We start from the raw sequence: 17,768 nt of genomic DNA, 5'->3' as shown, positions 1-17,768 counted from the left end.
AATTAAAGGGGAGCTTGTGAAATATTTTTGGAGCACCTTTGTGCAGTTGGAAAAAGCAACAGATGTGGGAGTGTGTGTTGAGGTTGAGGAAAGGGGGCTCCATCGGGGCTTGCACTTGAAGGATTCATGCACTGCACACTGCAAAAAAATATTTTCCAATCTATTTGTCTTGTATTTAACTGTGTCGGGCGTCATTCAAGCCAGAACCGCCACTGCTACCTTTAAATTAAACAAATTTTGCTAAGCTTATATGCATCTAAAATGAATTAGGAAAAATGTAGAAACTTGCTCACTAAAAATGGAAATGTGTGCCTTGATTTCCGACCAATTTTTTTCAAAAGTTCTGCCTCGGTGCGCCCCGTTCCTGACGCTGCGGACTGCGGACACTACTTGCTGAGAGAAGAGGCATTCAGTGAAGGAAAAAAACACCTTCCTCTGGGACATACCACCACCGCTGATCCAAAAAAAAAGCAGGCCTCAGTGCATGGAGCCTGGAGCCCAACTACCAAGATACATACAGTTTATAATTTTATTACTCAATTACTAATTATATGTTAATTAATTATTGATCTTCAATATATATAGTAGGGATGTTCTATTTTATCGGCCGGGTCGATATTAATGGCATAAAAGCGTAATATAGGCCAACATCGGTGGTTTTTCCCATACGATAAAAGCCGATACTGACCTTTCAGCACCAATGTCCCAAATAACAAGTGAATTTCCCTGCTGTGTGATTAATAAAGTACTATACATACATACATATATAGTGGTTTTAATGCAAAAAATAAGAATATAAAATAAGAACATGAAAATTATCAATCAAAATAATTAGAAAATTCATGTATTTTAAATGATACCTCTTTCACTACAAATAAATAAAATCTTTCCAAAACAACATAAATCAAGGAAACAAATCACAAGAAACAAACGTATTCTTATACAACATTTGGAATACATGAATTATCTACTCAGAAATGGGTGGAGTAACCAACAAAACTGTACTCATTTTAGTGTTGTTACTTTAAAACCATTGTAGTCAAGAAAAAGATATGCAACATATCGGTTGATATCGGCACATCGGTTTTTGACAAAAAAGCCAATATTGGACATCCCTTATATACACACACACACATACGTGTGTGTGTGTGTGTGTGTGTGTGTGTATGTATATATATATATATATATATATATATGCACACACACACATATATACAGTATATACACTGTATATATATATATATATATAGAGATATACACACACATATACACACACACACACACACACACATACATATAATACTGTTGGAGATTAAATTCTCCGCAATTTACTAAAAAGGTCAAAAGGACCACTTTAGAAAATTAAGCCAATTTCACTTAATCGATAAGTTATTTCTATATGTACTGATATTAAGCCACTTAGTTAATAAATCAATCAATGACAGTTTCTCTAAAATTTATTTTTAATATGTACTCAGCTAAAAAGTTAAAACAATTTTATCCTACAATACATATATACACACACACACACACTTAACGTAGCACTTCCTACTTGTAACATGCAAAGAAGACATGTTGAAGATGGCTGACAGAGGACAGGTTTCAACATGGAGATCTTTATTAAAGCTCAGTTTTCATAGTATAAACGTCATTGTTGAAACTGCATGCGGTGGCTTGGTTTGAGGCACATTACTAAAGGAGAATGAGCAAGATGACACAGTAAAATAACCCAGACATAGAAATTGCATAACTTAATCATGTGGATACTGCAATTTAATCCAACCAGAGAGTAAAAAGATCATGATATCAGTTTCTTTGCATGGAGACATACGTGTCATAAAAATATACTTTTAAAAAGGCAGACAAAGAAGAGTGAAACACTTGTCATAACCGCTGCTGCTTCAGGGTAACTTTAAAAAGAACGGAGAACAACCTTCCTTGCAGATGATGCGTGATTTTTTTTTTTTTTTAATTCAGTTAAACACAAACCACATGTGACATGTGTCGTGATTGAAGGAAAAATCAATCCAGAACAGAAAAACAAAGTTAAACAAACTAAGTTAAAAAACTGAGTTGCAGTCCACAGTATTGAAGTATTTCATATGGCCACACCTTAAGTTATACTGATAAAAGCTTGAAGGCGTTATGGGTCAATAAGCAACAAATGTGCAAAGATGTGCTCTTGTACATCACAAGAGCCGCCCAAAACAAAAAAAGACAACCACAATTTACAAGTGATTATGTACTATTTCTGTAATTAGTATTTAAAAAGCATACATATTGCAGCATAAGGATAAAGTGTTATTCTGTATTTCTGCTTTCTGGAAACATCAGGGTTGAAAACAGGTAACAATAGAGAGCAAAAACAAAAGACAGAACAGGCACATACAAAGTTACCTATCATTTTGGCCTCCTGCACAGCTTCAGACCAAGTTCATCCCAGGATAACAGTAGGCCATGATGACCACCAGGAGGAGTCTTCTACAGTACTTTTGGCAAAACAGAGCTTAGAAAATGTTAATTGGTCACACTTTTGACATGTTTGTCCATTCAGTAGGACAGGCTGTCTTTATAGCACAGTATACAGGTAAGAAGGTGGAAACATTGAGACCCACAACAGTAAGACACACACACAAAAAAACCCAACCCCTCTTTCTGCTGACCTTGCATCAATTCTTTGCTCATTCTGCAGTGCAGCACAAGTCCACAGTCTAAATGTACACAGCATCTGGCCGCTCCATAGTGATGGTAACAGTTTGCTTTTTCAACAGGGGGTAGTTTTCAATGTGAACAAAAAGTAACAATAAGATAATTACTATATGTGAATCAATCCCAACTGCCAAAACTGTTAAGACAAGGGACTGACTAGAATAGACGCACCACTGGAAGTGCGCCCGTCACAGCCTGGTTTATTGTCCATGGGAATGTTGACGAAAAAAGGCTGGGTGTAAGGGGTGTACAGAGGAGGAGAGGAAAGGTTGGGAAGTTCATCAGCCTTCTCTGATAACTGTTGTTTGTGTGTGTGTGTGTGTGTGTGTGTGTGTGCGTGTGCGTGTGCGTGTGTGTTTCTCCTGTCAGTGTGATGTGTCATTTTAGGTTTGTTTTTGTTTTTATTCCCACTCTGTGGTGCCAGGTGGCTTGGAGGTCAAGTCGTACATGACTCTGGAGATGCCTGGGATCTTCCTGATCTCGTTGACCATTTTTAGCACCACCTATATAGAAATACATTAATATAATAAAATCATATTGATACAAACCAAAATAATGTGTTGTATTGCAGGAAAAATCTACTCATATGGCTAACTACCACACAAATGTTTGAAATGGCTTTCTCCAATAATTAAAAAAAAAAAGTATGAGCCACATTTTCCCAAACTCAACATTACAAACTCAATGGTCGTTCCTAGATGTCATGCTCCAATAAATCACAGGGCGTGCCATCTGTATTTGAATAAATCAACACCTCCTTCACACTGTGAAATCCAATAGCATTCAGATACTGTAAATAAGTTGAACAAACATACAAATTAAAAAAACTACTTTTTCTGTGTATTGTTTATGTTGTGGTACAGTTTAGATATTTGAGCTGTCACAAAAGGAAAAAAATGTGAGTCAAAGTGAAAGTTACGCTTGAAATGTATCTTCACAAACAGCTGTTTATACTCCCTTTTCTTGTTGGGAATTGATATTTTCCTGAAAATGACTTGTGTTCTACTGTTGATTACTATAAAACGGAAAAAGGTAGAAACAAACATTTTTTTCTGATGAAAGACGAGAGTCTAATCTTTCTTTTGGTAGGTTCCATGTTTACATAGCCATAGAACACAATATTCTGTGTGCCTTAAAAAAAATAAATAAATAAAAAATAATATTAAAAAAAAATCAGTCAAGATCGTCTAAAATGGCCAGTACTGAAGGGGGTGTCTTTTGAAAAATGGCTGGGATTTAATGAGTTAATGAACAACCAATTGGTTTCATTTTTTAGATAATCAAAAGTTAGATTTCTTAAATTCACATTGCAAAGGAACAAACTTTGTATCCCCCATGCTCAGTGGGCGCATGTCTTGGACTATTACATTTAAAACGCTATTTGTTAGCACAACGGCTTGAAATAAATCCTTGATTAGTTTTTGTAATCGAGGTACTAGAATTACCCGAAGAATTGGAATATGTCGTAGATGTATTTACCACAGCATGGAATCTGTAAAGCTGAAGTTTAAAGTGGTGTTATGCAATGTTCATAGCATAGGAACAGCAGTTTTTTTTAACCAGTTTTATGTTTTTCATAGCAGCAAAGTGTGGCAGCAAAGTCATTTGTGGAACCCAAACGTACCTCCTCTGGAATATGGTTCCCGGGTGTTGCAGGAATGCCAGTCATAAAGTCGCTGGTGATGAAGGTACGGACCACGACGGAGCGTCTGCAGGATGGCTGCTTTTGCAGTGGGTCACGGTCAAAGTGCAGGGGTGTCAAGATGACTGGCATCTGGCTGATCTTTCCAGAGTAGCCTAAAAGGATAAAAACATGAAAAAACACCAAAAAAAAAATCAAACATCTCACAGACTTGTTTTCCACTGCCAAGTGTAAAAAGTAAGTTACACTTTCCAACTGTGTGGGAAGACATTCAGCAAAAAGCATTAATAAATTCTTAAATGAGTCTTCTAGAACCCAGGTTTTGTTCCTGCATGAATACTAGAGCACAATAATGAGAGCAAGTTTAAGTGTAATTTGTTCAACAGTGCACACATTGGTAACTTTTCTTTAGGGTCGTTTGACTTACTTGCACCTTCTGCCCTCAGTTCTTTAGGTTCAAGTATTTTTATTGATGTCCAAAGTTAGAACACAAACTAACACCAAGTAACTTTTTCCTACTGTGGTATGTTTGTGGACCTAACCCCCGCCTCCAGAGGTACTGTGGGCTGCTCAGCGTTCTCAAGACCTATCCTTGTAACACATATGTAAGTTTTATGGCTGCTGGTGTTTTTCTGTCCAAAAGCACATTGTGTTGTCTGAACAAGTAATACACAATCAGTTAATAAAAAAAAACCTTTAACAAGTTAGGCAACATCACAGTTAAATGTGATACAATATTAAATTATAACTAGTCAGTAAAGTCATTATATAAAAGAGCGTTTTACATAACATGTTTGCCTGTGTGGCTATGCGACATTTCCCTTGTGAGTGCAAATATGCAGCACGTCCAGATACGTGGCTCCTCCAAGGCAAACTATAGTGTCTCGCCATACACGTCACACTAGTTGCTCTCGCTGCACCTTAACTAGTTACAACAGGTTTCTTCAATGATCATTTTAAGCATGTCTTTAATCTGCAGTGTGGCTATTTGAACCACAGAGACTCACCAGACTCTCTGAGGATAGAATGAGCAACAAAGTCTGCCTGTCTGAGCGTGCCAAGAACGCCTGTGGTCAAGAAGGTTGGAGTGATGTCTGTTGGTGGCTCCTTCATATGAGAGCCAAATACGTACACAACTCTGAAAAGGGGAAAGGATACAAAATATGTATATGCTCCACGGTAATATATAATGTACAGCTAGCTGTGTGTCACCTATTGATGCTGTGGCACATGCGAGGGATGAGTCTGGCCAGGAACATGAGAGATTCCCAATGAGGTGATTCTTTGCTTGTGACGCCACACACATAACTGTAAGAGCGGCAATCTCCCTGTGTGAGAAAATCAGAGGTAAACACAGCCTTACTTTAGCGACCATGAAAATATAATCTTTCTCAAAAGCATCCTGAGGCATGTTTAAAAAGACGGAGGAGAAAGGAGTAAAACAGACAATGTTTGTCTACAGTTTTCTGTCTGTGCCACAATTTTGAGGTTTAAGCTAAAATAACACCTTAGTAAGAAAACAGGAAGTTTAAAAAAAAAGACACCCAGTAAAGTGCAGTACTCGCTGTTGGAAGTTCTAAAACTCACTTTCAACAACAGGATAATGATGCTGATGATGTTTTAGCATTTCCACACTATTTCCACTTGTTCACACATGGAGAATGTGAATAGCACATTTCCAATTTGAAGTACCGCCACATTACTGAGCTACCGCTTATTCCTTGCTGACTAATTCTTCTACCGGTGACGCTGTCGCTTCGAATGGAGCCGCCGGGCTTCTGCGCCGCCCCTACTCCCTCCTCCTGCATGCAGGCATGAGGGTGATACAGTGCAAATCCAGTCTATATCCATAGCAATTATATGGTTGGTTTTGATATCGTGTTTAAAGTAAATATCGATATTTTTAAAATAGTGATACATCGCCCAGCCCTATAGGTCTCCTGGTTAACCACTACAACCAACAGGAGATGTAAGTCCAGACTTAAGTACGGAGTGCCTCAATGCAAACAAAAGAATGACAAACTGTCTCACCTGGACACCAACAGTTTTGATGGGCAGCAGGAAGGCATTAAGTGAATGAAGGCTGGTGATCTGCATGAGCTTCTCTTCCTCCTCATCTGATATGCACGACTTTACTCTCTGCAGCAAGGCATGCGGCTGGAGACAAGTCAGACAGAAGAGAAAATTGTCAACACAGAGCCACAAAACAGAAATCTGCTGTAATAATACTTCAATTCCAAATGTGTGACCAGCAAATCCATTTGCGAGGACAACAGGGAGCACATCATTCATTACTTGTGTTTGGGTGCAGGATGCCCAACTAACCAACAGACCTTGCACAAAATGAACTGGAAATCATATTTAAAAAAAAATATGAACTGGTAGAAAATATTACTAAATATTAGGGGTCTTGCAATCTAGGCCGCAAAAGAAGTTATGAAGGAACTAAACACATACAGTCAGCATACACTCAAAGCTCAAGAAGGCTATTGATGGAGAACTGATATGACATGTCATTGTTATCTGTTCTGAACCTTATGCGTATGCGACTGTTTGAAAATGTTCTCTTGGGAAGACATCTGATGATCCACGTCATTGTTATGTGGTCGGAGCCTTATATAAACTAATGCACAATTAATTAGGGACCGTTTTTTCTCTCTCACCGTCAAGCTGTGTCTGAGTACAGTTATTTAGTACTCCACAACAATATATTCTTCTGTTATATGAATTCCTTTGGTTACAAATGCAAACAAAGATGTGCTTGAATTGCAGTCATTCAAGCAAATCTGTGAACCATCTTTAAATGAACTAATTTACAGGGGTAAAATGTATTTTATTATCCAACACCATCTGAAATGCTCTGACCTTTTTGACGCTTGCAGAAAAGTCTGTCACGATTTTGAGAATGTTGTTTGTTTCAGCAAAGTCTTTGCAGATGTACGGCTCCTCCGCACAAATTACTCTGATAGAAAGACCAGGACCTACAGGTATATGTGGAGGAAAGAGGAGTGGTCAGCGTAAATATAATGAGTGGGAAAACAAACATATCAAAAAGTATCTCACAAACATGAGGAGGGCCCTCACATTTAAGCCACCATTTTTATTACGGTACATCTGCTCAAGCAACAGTACTATAAAAATGAAACTTGGCTATACTTTATAAGTTAACACACATACACACATACTGTACATTCATCCTAATTATCTGCATAAATGCTTGTGTAGTTAGTCAGACCATACAGCAGATGTGCGTGTTTGTGTTTATGTACTTGCCAGGGAAAGGGTGTCGGGAGACAATCTCCTCTGGCAGGCCCAACTCTCTCCCAAGCGCTCTCACTTCGTCTTTATGGAAATCTTTCAACGGTTCGATTACTTTTCCCTGAAGGATCACAAACCAGTACGATCAGCACTGTAACAATAATGGATATGCTTATCTGTTGCAGAGGCATGCAGTTCTATAAAAAGGCAAAGCAAAACAAAAACTACTTTGGAAATGAATGTGTTCCATTCTAGTATTGCCTCTCCTTCATGCCCACAATGAGAAAAGGCCCCCACAACATAAATCTTTGTACTTTTGACTTTGTTAGTAAAGTTAAAGGAAAAGCACTTCTTTGGAATTTTGTCCATCATCCACAATCCTTATGCGAGACATGATCATGTCTCTCTTTTCTGTGCATACTAAAGATATAAAAACAGCTAAAAAGACGCAGCTAAGAAGGCACTTAATGGGAATCACCTATTCCGCCTATAAAGCCTTCTGAAAAAAACTCAGAACAGCCAACAACGCTCCATTTACATATAATGTGACATGCATATTAACCAAGCCACAGCAACATTGTTATTAATTATTATTATTAACATTGTTAATCTGAAGAACTACATTACTGGCGTACTGACACCTTGCCACACCACACCGGTTAGCCGGCCAGCGACTAACTTCACCACACACTCGCCCGCAGCATGTAATTGCTCCACTCACAATGCATCAGGCCATTATCGGAAGGTAACGCTACATATTGGAGTTGCCTCTACTGCTGCTGTGTTTTTATTTTTGAGTTTGGAAGAGTTAATACTACTACTATTACATATTATCATGAATGAACCTGTTACTACATGATCACAGTATGCATATAAAACCTTGTTGGAAGTTTTTGGACGTGTTTTAATAGCGGTCGTTGTAGGTGGCATATGCGGATCCCATTACGTGCATTAATGAGCTGCCTCTTTTTATATCTTTAGAATGCCCAGAAAAGAGAAAGACATGTGTTAATGTCTCACATAAGGATTGTGGATAATGGGCAAAATTTGAAAAAAAAAAAATGCAGTTTTCCTTTAAGCTTTGGAACACAGTGGTTATGATTTGGGAAAGTCTCCACTGAAATGACTCTTACATAATTTTCTTCATATATACAGTGGTGTGAAAAAGTGTTTGCCCCGTTCCTGATTTATTTTTTTTTGCATGTTTGTCATACTTAAATGTTTCAAATCCTCAAACAAATTTAAATATTTGTCAATTGACAACTGTGTAGCTTTTACGTTCATTTTGAGGTTTATTAGTTTTGACTGTGCACAACAATGTCAATTTACATTACATTACATCAATTTGCATCATCACGTCTTGATGTAAAGAGTAATGTTAACACCAATGGTGATATGACAATAACTTTATAACTCCTTTACTACAGTACATATTGGGTATTTAGGTATATAACCTTTTTCATTTTTCATTTTTATTTTGTTTGATCGGGTCTTCTGTCAACCATTTTTGTGTACAAATGGGGATGGACATAATTAAGTGATTTACCCATTCCCAGATGTTGAGTCACCATCTCAATGAAGCATTGCAGGCCTAATGGATTTCTCTACTTAAAATCAGCTAGTAGAGAAAGCAATTATTTGTTGACTAGTTGGTAAAAAAAAAAGATTGCTGGAGAAGTCAACACAGAAAATTAAACAGGAAGAGAGGAAAAATTGTGAAGTAAAAAAATGCTTTAAAAAAATGTAAATTGTAGCAGAATATGCAAAGACTGGGAGAAACTTAGTGTGGTCCCTCTGGTTGTTTAACTTAAGTTACTTAATTGATAGTTGTCTCAAGCTTTGGAGAGTGAAGAGTTTAGCCTTCGGCACGACTGCCTCCCTGCTCCACAACATTGTTTTGTTTCTCTGAACAAAAAGTTAATGTTTAACTGTTAAGTGTTGTTGAACTACATTTCATTGTGGCCAAATACACCATCTTGTACTTCTGCAACTGTATCATAAAATGTGTGCGTTTGTGAGATACCTCATCTCTGAGTTTGCGGATGAGCTCGGTATCATTGTGATGCGTTTTGATGACCTCTGCCTTCCCACTGGCGAGATGAGAGGCGCTCTCAATGAGATCGGGTCTCAGAGTACCCTGAGCCAAAAGAACCTCCTCTGGTTTTAGATTCATTTCTCCTATGACTTCGTTCGCCACCTGTGAAGTGACACCATCCACAAGGTCTGATTGATAGAAGTAACCAAACGCACCCTAAAAAGGGTCAGGCCGGCATACAAGTGATTACTTGAGCGAAACTGGCAATATCATGAAACTACAAAACAAGAGTCATGTTTACTTATACAACGTGAACAGCAAATAGATCAACTGCAGTCAGGGATGCTTGAAGAGGTTTACTCACCTTGACGAAGGTATCCCCAATTATTTTCCTTTTTTCCTCAGGGTTGGTGGTCATATTCAAGGTCTTACTGATGCGTTTCCGGGGCGTCCTGTCTTCCTCCGAGATGGGAAGCGTTGTTGTTCCATTGTAGAACGTGTGTGAGGCATTCACCACTGGACACATTGAGAAAGAAAAAGATGAAAAAACAGAAAACAGACATAACTTATTAGGGTGGGGTATGATTCCATGCACATGCACAATGTAGCAGAGTCATAGAATGACTAATGTGATCACACCACTCAAATTATTTATGATAAGCGACAGATTTGACAATACATAATAGAAATAAATACAAAAACTCAAAATAATCCAAAAGTCAAACATAGCGTGCCCACTCGCTAGTGACTGTGTCATTTTATTAATGTAATGTCTCCTTGAAAAGAAACAAGACAACTCGAACTAAAACTGGAAATAATCCACAAAGTCTGAGAAATTGCAGCAATATAGCAGAACACAAGTGATGGGACAACCAAACGGGCCGAAGCACGAATGTCCAAAGCAGGCCAGCTGAGGTCAGAACAGGGAGGGGGAAGGGCACCCAAATGCAGCACGGTACACCCTCAATTCCAACACATCCACAACTCCACACCTACCTTTGAGTTTGATGCCCAATTTGGTGAGGGCCTCCTCCACGCTCTGGCTCTCTCTCTTCCTCATGAAGCCGTTGTCAATGTGAACTGCAATCACTTGGTCCTGGTTCAAAGCTTTGTTGAGGAGGGCCGTGCACACCGTTGAGTCGACACCGCCACTAAGCAGCACCTAATGCAATCATTGTACACAATGTCACTGTTAATAAGTTGTCTTACCTCTTAGACATCCGACACAAAAAAGTACCATCAAAGCGATTTCAATATTTCATTCATAAAGCTAGTAACATCTTGAGTGATATGCTTGCCGACATTGAGGGTACCTTTTAAATAAAACACTACGAGTCAAGTACCTCTCATTTATCTCACTCACACTCCTGAGATGAAGCCCAGTTTTAAAAAGGCACTTAGCAAGTCACGTGGCCCTTTTCCGACAGAAATTTTTCATTTGAGAGTTTAATTGCCTCCACTGATGCTGTCGTTACTTTCTCAGTGGCGAACACACAAAACACTCAGCTTCCCAGCTTATGGATTACATCCTAAGACACGTTTCCCCCATTTTTACACTCATGACTTATTAGGCCTTATGCAGTTTCACCCACCAGCACTTTGGACTTGCCAACTTTTTCTCTGATGTCACTGATACAGGCCTGCTGGCGGTTCTGTACAGTAAAGTTACTTGTGCACCCCGCAATCTCAAAGAGGAAGTTGCGAAGCATCTCCATGCCGCGCTCTGTCAAGTCGACCTCCGGGTGAAACTGAGTTCCATACAGTTTCTTCTGTTCATTGGCAATACCTGGTGGCCAAAACACATAAGGAGAATGCTGTTAGCAATGAGTTTAATAAAAGCCAGTCAGAATGCAATAAAGTGTAATGTTTTAGTTGCTCTTTAAAGTAATTGATAAACTTTAGACAAAGTCAAGTATTTCCCACTCACCAGCAATGATATTTCCTGATTGCGCCACAACTTTGAAGCCATCAGCCACTTTATCCACGCTGTCTCCATGCGTCAGCAGAACCACTTCGTCCTTCTGAAGGCCTCTGTTTAGATTAAATCACACAGGTTTTCCATGGGAACTGTTAGTACACTACCAGTGCCGTGTTTATAAGGTGTGATAAAGAAGAGAAATGGTACCGTTCACACAAGGGACTTGATTACCTGAAAAGGGAGCATGTGTTGTCCACCCCAATATTGAACACGCCATCTTCCCTTACACATTTTTTGTGCACTGTGCCACCAAAAACTTTATTCATCATCTGGAAATGACAGATGACAAGAGTTGGCAGAACTCATTTTAGTTTGATGTTATAACTGCCAGCCGTATGTAAAAATGTGCTTGAGAACAAGGAGCTGCCGGTTTCGACCTCCAAGCTGTCTGGGAAAAGGGAGCTAATTATGCTTTTATCTCCCTTACTTAGTCTCAATGTGCCCTTGAAGAAGATGATGGAAGTCCCAGCTGGGCCACGAGAGCAGTACAGCAGCCAGGAATCATGGCAAAAGTTTAAGCTACTTGGCGTGAATACATAAAACAATCTGCCTCTTTGTATAAATAAATGCCTTTGCCTAATCACAAAATAGCAGCACAACGCACACTTGTGTTGTGTATACCTGCATTCCATAGCAAATCCCTAGGACAGGCTTTCCTATAGTGAATATAGCGGGGTCAAACCGTGGTGCATCTTCTGCATACACAGAGGCAGGCCCCCCTGAAATGATTATTGCCCTATAGGGGGGGAAAAAAATGAATAAATAAATATGTATGCAAATTGTGCTTGCCCTTATACAGTCATGTAAAAAATGATTAGAGCACCCTCGTTTCATCAGTTTCTTGTTCATTTTAATGCCTGACACAACTAAAGCTACCTTTGTTTGGACAAATATAGCAATGACAACAAAAATAATTTTTTTGGCAGTACAATGCTGTAGCTATTCGTGTAACAACTTTTGTGGTTTTGGTTATTATCAACAAAACCATGGAAGTTGCTTGATATCAGATCTTAAATTAAACTCCTATGAGCTATATTTGGTATCATCATGATATTTGCCCATACAAATGTACCTTTAGTTGTTCCAGGCATTAAAATTGATCAATAAACTGAAGAAACAAGGGTAGTCTAATATTTTTTTCCATGCCCGTAGTGCTTCCACACTTAGCTAGCTTGGTCCCAAACTGTTGATTTGTTTGTAAACATTGAGTGTTTCTCCTTGGTGCAGTTTATGTGAACATGGTAAAAAAAAAAAAAAAAAAATTCCAATGATACCAACATGCATCCCCACACACCACGTGACATTATTCTTGTCAAATTGGTCAGTGGTGGGTGCGAGAATGTAAACAGGAAGGAGCAGCAACTGCTTTGTTGATAACTTAAATAATTGCATGGGCAACTTAGCAGGCAAGTGAACTTCATAAGAATGTTGGAAATAAATTATCCTCCTTCACACGGTGAAAAGGTCTGTGTGCATGAAAATGCACACATGACATGCTAACTGCTTACATGCTAAACTGAAGGTGTGCCTGTAGTCATGTCAACATTTTTCAGCTTTTCGGCCTTATCTGATTACCTGATCATTGGTGAATTGGAGGGGTAGAATGCAGATTATGTTCACGCACAGAAGCAGCACGCCGATTTTGTTTTTGTTGATGGTCCCAAACCTGACCAAAACTGATTTCCTCCGCCCCTGACCAAAACAACTGCACCAAGGGGGAACTGACCAAAGTGTGCTAGTGTGAAAGCGCCCTTATAGGTTCCACTGTACATACAAACCAATACACCACATCTTCACATGCTCACCTGTATCCTTGTTCTCTAATATTAAAGGCAGGGGTCTCCAAGGGGAGGATCTCAGAACGTACGCACAGCTCTCGCACCCGTCTGTCAATCACCTTGCCATACTGAGCGCCAGCATCCAGGATGGCCACGGCTCCTTCGTATGACCCATTCTGCTCCGCACTGCTGATCTGCAGCTGAAGAGTCAGAAAATGTCATGCTGTCTTACTTTGGGTCACTATGTGCCCATAAAATGGAAGGTGAGTATGAGAATATAGTATTTGTATATTTAAGGAAAAAATTTGCATGTAAGTGTTTATTTTTGGTATCTTACTTCTTGGCTTGAGTGAGCGCCACTTCTAGGGCCCTATGATTTCTACGTTAACGGAATTGAAGACGAAATCGCAGAATTGTCCAATAAAAACAGAATTTACTGTTGAAACGCCGAATCTCGTGGAGAGTGACATAATGTGAATGCAATGATGTCATCGTGAGGAGAAGGAACATTCGTGTGGGGAAGTATTTCCTCGGCGGGCCGCTCAATCAAGGCAGAATCTCATCACAAACACTAATCTGCACCTTCCCCAACTAAACACGTCAAACCGGCGGCGAAAAAACTTGGAAACTCCTCTCTTACAGAGCGTGAATGGAAGATAGTGGGGTTAGCTTGCTCCAGCAGAGCATGCTAGTGCCGCTGTGTGTGTGTGTGCAACTCAGGATGGATGAGTGTTTACGCCGTGTTGCGTTTCACCGCTTGCACAATGCCTGCTGACGACATGCAGGTTCTTCGTTAAAAACGAGCGGCACGTTTATTCTTGTACCGTCAATAGACATTTTCAACACACACACAGCACACTTCCGTCTTTCAAAGTAAGAGCACGCTTTGCCACATCTTGTCTAATTGTGTAAAAAAAACTACGGGTGTCATAAAAATATCTTACATTAATAACGTGACTGGAATTACATCGGTGACTAAATCTTCCTTAATCACAAGCACGGGCATTACAGTGTATTGAAGATTTTACAGCGGTGTGTGCAGAGGCTGACATCCCATTAGAAAAGTTAGCCAAGCTGCATCCATTTCTGAATTACAGGGAAAAATTGTCCAATCATTTTTGCATTTAATTAACGGACATGTTATTGACTAACCCAAAAAGCACACACTCTATGCTGGTAAAATAAGTGTAAAAGGTTAAAAAAACAAATTCTAAAAAATTAAAAACAGAAAAAAAAAAAAATTGGGAAAAAATAAAACAGATTTCATTGGGCCCTACACTTCTGGCCTCTCCTTGGGCAATTTGACTTAGTTAGGCCTGCTCTAATTAACAACACGTGAGTGTCACTAACTGACAAGCTCTTAATAAACGTGCTGCAACCGTTCAGCTCATCCGTGGAATCACATGTGACTCACAAGTTAGCAGGATTTATTGGTGGTAGCCCTTGACAACTCTTTTCCTAAACTACAGAAGACGCCGTCAGGCAGGGGTTTCCAAAGTGTGGCACAGTGAGCCTCCCCTCAGAGAATAATCCGATTGAGGCTTTGACTACGCCCTGAAAACGTTTTCTGCTTACCAAGACTCTGTTTACTCTCTTTACAAACAAAAAATTTTGCATTTTACATAACTGATTATCTTAGCAGGTTTGAAAAATGTTTTTCAATGTTTTACTCAAGCTGCTGCGCCCCCCCCCCAGTCTTCTGGCACGTCACAAAAAAAAAACCCTGCTTTTGAGTAGCACAATTTGGTATTTATTGGGTCGTGACTGTGAGAATGAAAAGCTGTTAAATCGCACAAGCAAGGCCTCTTGCAACACACCACTGCTGCCAAGGTTGGATGCAGTAAGACAGGAATTGTTCCATTTCTTAATAGATCTTGAGGGTTCCCTCTGCAACATCTCCACATAGCCTCCCACCAATTGATGCCACGGGTCAACCTGAAGCTCCATTGTTAAGCCCTTCTCTTGCAGATGCCATCTTCAGGTAATTTAATTTTAAAAAAAATAAATAAAAATAAAGTCCAAACTCTGACTTACGTCATCCAACTTCTTGCACCTTGCAAGAGGCCTTGCTAGTTCAACAATCCTGCCATGTTCAAAGACAGCAAGGCTATGTTTAAATTTGCACACTTCCATACTTATAGTTGGCATTATAAGTGCATAAATGTGTTCCGCTGAGAAGTACGGCAAAACGCAGTGTGCCGTCAGTACCTGAATGTTCCACTTAAGTGCACTGTAATCAATTTGGATCAGCACTACACTGTCAAAATACACGTGCTCTGGTACTAAGTACGCAGTGTTCACTGTAAACATATTGAAGTGTTAAGCACAGAAGTGTGAGAATTCAAACAACCAAAGCCTTTTTGCCTTTGAGGTCATGACAGTGTGGACGTCTGACGGACGCAGATTTTAACTTTTTAGGGTTATAAACTTTTGATCAGCTGATGAAGAGCCTGTAAATGACCAGCTCTATTTAATCTCTTGCTTCTGTTTGTTTCTTTTTGCATTTTGATTCTCTGATGTTACAATATACCAGAGCAAACTCTAAATATTTGTAAGTTTGTACTGTGTACAGCTTTACTATGCATACTTTTGCACAGTATGTATCTTTTGTTATGGCATTTGATAATGTGTTTTTGTAAGTTTGGGACCTATGAGAAGAACCCAAGTTCTAATTTGGGGATTTTAACCGGAAATCCATGTGGTTTACTACGTAAAAGTAGCACTCAAAACACCACCATGATTAATAATAGATAGCCACACAAAATAATGGCGACAATTGTATTAGTTAAGGTATGGAGACAGCAGTAGTTACCTATCAAGCCTGGTGACGATGTTAGAAAACGATGTCTATGATCAAAGTTTGCAACAGCAATCAAAAGGCAATAAATTAGCTAGCCAAACATGTCACTCCTAAAAAGGATAAAATGCGACTGATTCTTATTAGTACAAGTGTCGCTATCAATTTAGCTTGCTAAAGCTAAGAGAATGCCAGTGTCGCATGCTAGCTGTCTGTCAATATAGATATACAGCAAACATCGTTAGCTTGTTAGCAAGCTAAGTTAGCCGGGCTATGCTAAACCCACGCGGTGATTTCTTCCAGAGTGGGGGGCGGTCCAACGTAAAAGCACACTTAAGAGCTGTGAGTGGACATTTGTGTTAAATGTACATCAACATCAGCAAATAGACAACATGGCTATGGTTGAGCAAACGACAGCAACACGTAAAGCTGCAACAAGGCAACGTTCACACTCACGGCATTCCTCCGCCGGTGGTTAATGTTACACGCCAACTTTGAACCCACATGCTAGAAAATGTGAAATTAAACTAGCGCTAATTGTCTCAAAGCGGCTCCGCTCACCTTGCCGTCTCCGTTGCACATAGCCATGGAGGACTGCCGTGTGTTGGAATGAGCGGTCCCCTTTCGCCTTGCTGTCCTCGCTCACACAGAGTGAGAGAGAGAGGGAGAGCGAGCGAGAGAGAGAGCAACTCAGTGGTTAGGTCCAGGGTCAGCACGCCCAAGACTGACTGCTGGGGCTAAAGCAGACAGGCATGTTGTTGCTGTTATGAGTGTAGACTGGCAACGTCCCCCCTCCTCTTTTACTCTGCTGTTGACTCATTTGTGGGGAAATACAGTATATATACAGTATGTGTGTGTTCCTCATGGGTGGAGCAGTGGATTCACAGGACCATGCGGTTCATAACCATGTCTTTAACTTGCTTATTAAAACATCCTGTCTAGGTTCTTACACTCTAAGTTGGTATTTCAAAGTAACATAAGCGTACTGCAAAGCACATCAAATATTTTGTTTTTTTTATTAGAAAGAGTTCTGAATAAATACGATGCAGAACACTTCAAAAACAATACAGTCGATATCCATCCAGTCATTTTGTACACTGCTTTTCCTTATTAGGGTCACAAGCGAGCTGGGGTCTATCCCAGCTGACTTTGGGTGATACATCCTGGCCCGGTCACCAGTAGGGATGTCCAATAATATTGTCCAACTGATATTACTGGCTGATATCGGTATAAAAATGAGCTGTCTGTTCATATCGGTATCTGTTTTTCTGCCAATATGATATAAGTGCCTGAGAATAGCTTAGCACGTCTGCGGTGTGAAATTATTTCCAAGTTCTGCTTTTGGATTGTTTGCGACGAAAGTGCAGGTTATGCGAGCGGGGAGTAAGGCTTCTTCCTTTAATACTTGTAATCTATTTTAATCTATATCAGAATGGCCTTTACTTATCACTGATACAGAGGTACAAGCGTAATAGTGCAATCACCCGTCCACACTTATACAACAAGGAGGGAGAGAAAGGGAGAGAAAGGAGGGACAAGAAAGGGAACAACAAGAGAGGAGGGGAGGGAAA

The 17,768-nt window shown here is 39.7% G+C and overlaps 1 protein-coding gene across 1 annotated transcript; it reads right to left on the bottom strand.

Moving 5' to 3' along the window:
* Positions 1 to 1,596: 1,596 nt before the first annotated feature.
* gmps (guanine monophosphate synthase) lies at positions 1,597 to 16,915 on the bottom strand. The gene is made up of 16 exons (XM_054793577.1): positions 16,759 to 16,915; positions 13,428 to 13,600; positions 12,244 to 12,358; positions 11,794 to 11,891; positions 11,572 to 11,675; positions 11,237 to 11,430; positions 10,641 to 10,806; positions 10,009 to 10,160; positions 9,633 to 9,806; positions 7,625 to 7,730; positions 7,217 to 7,332; positions 6,383 to 6,508; positions 5,564 to 5,679; positions 5,359 to 5,489; positions 4,334 to 4,506; positions 1,597 to 3,212 (listed from the first exon to the last, which is right to left on the bottom strand). The coding sequence occupies exons 1-16, from the start codon at positions 16,783 to 16,785 to the stop codon at positions 3,111 to 3,113; spliced, it is 2,073 nt and encodes a 690-aa protein (XP_054649552.1). The 5' UTR covers positions 16,786 to 16,915; the 3' UTR covers positions 1,597 to 3,110.
* Between the last annotated feature and the right edge of the window lie 853 nt (positions 16,916 to 17,768).

This window comes from Dunckerocampus dactyliophorus, chromosome 12 (genome assembly GCF_027744805.1).
Source record: "Dunckerocampus dactyliophorus isolate RoL2022-P2 chromosome 12, RoL_Ddac_1.1, whole genome shotgun sequence".
Classification (NCBI taxonomy): domain Eukaryota; kingdom Metazoa; phylum Chordata; class Actinopteri; order Syngnathiformes; family Syngnathidae; genus Dunckerocampus; species Dunckerocampus dactyliophorus.
This window is presented reverse-complemented; position numbering and strand designations above follow the sequence as displayed.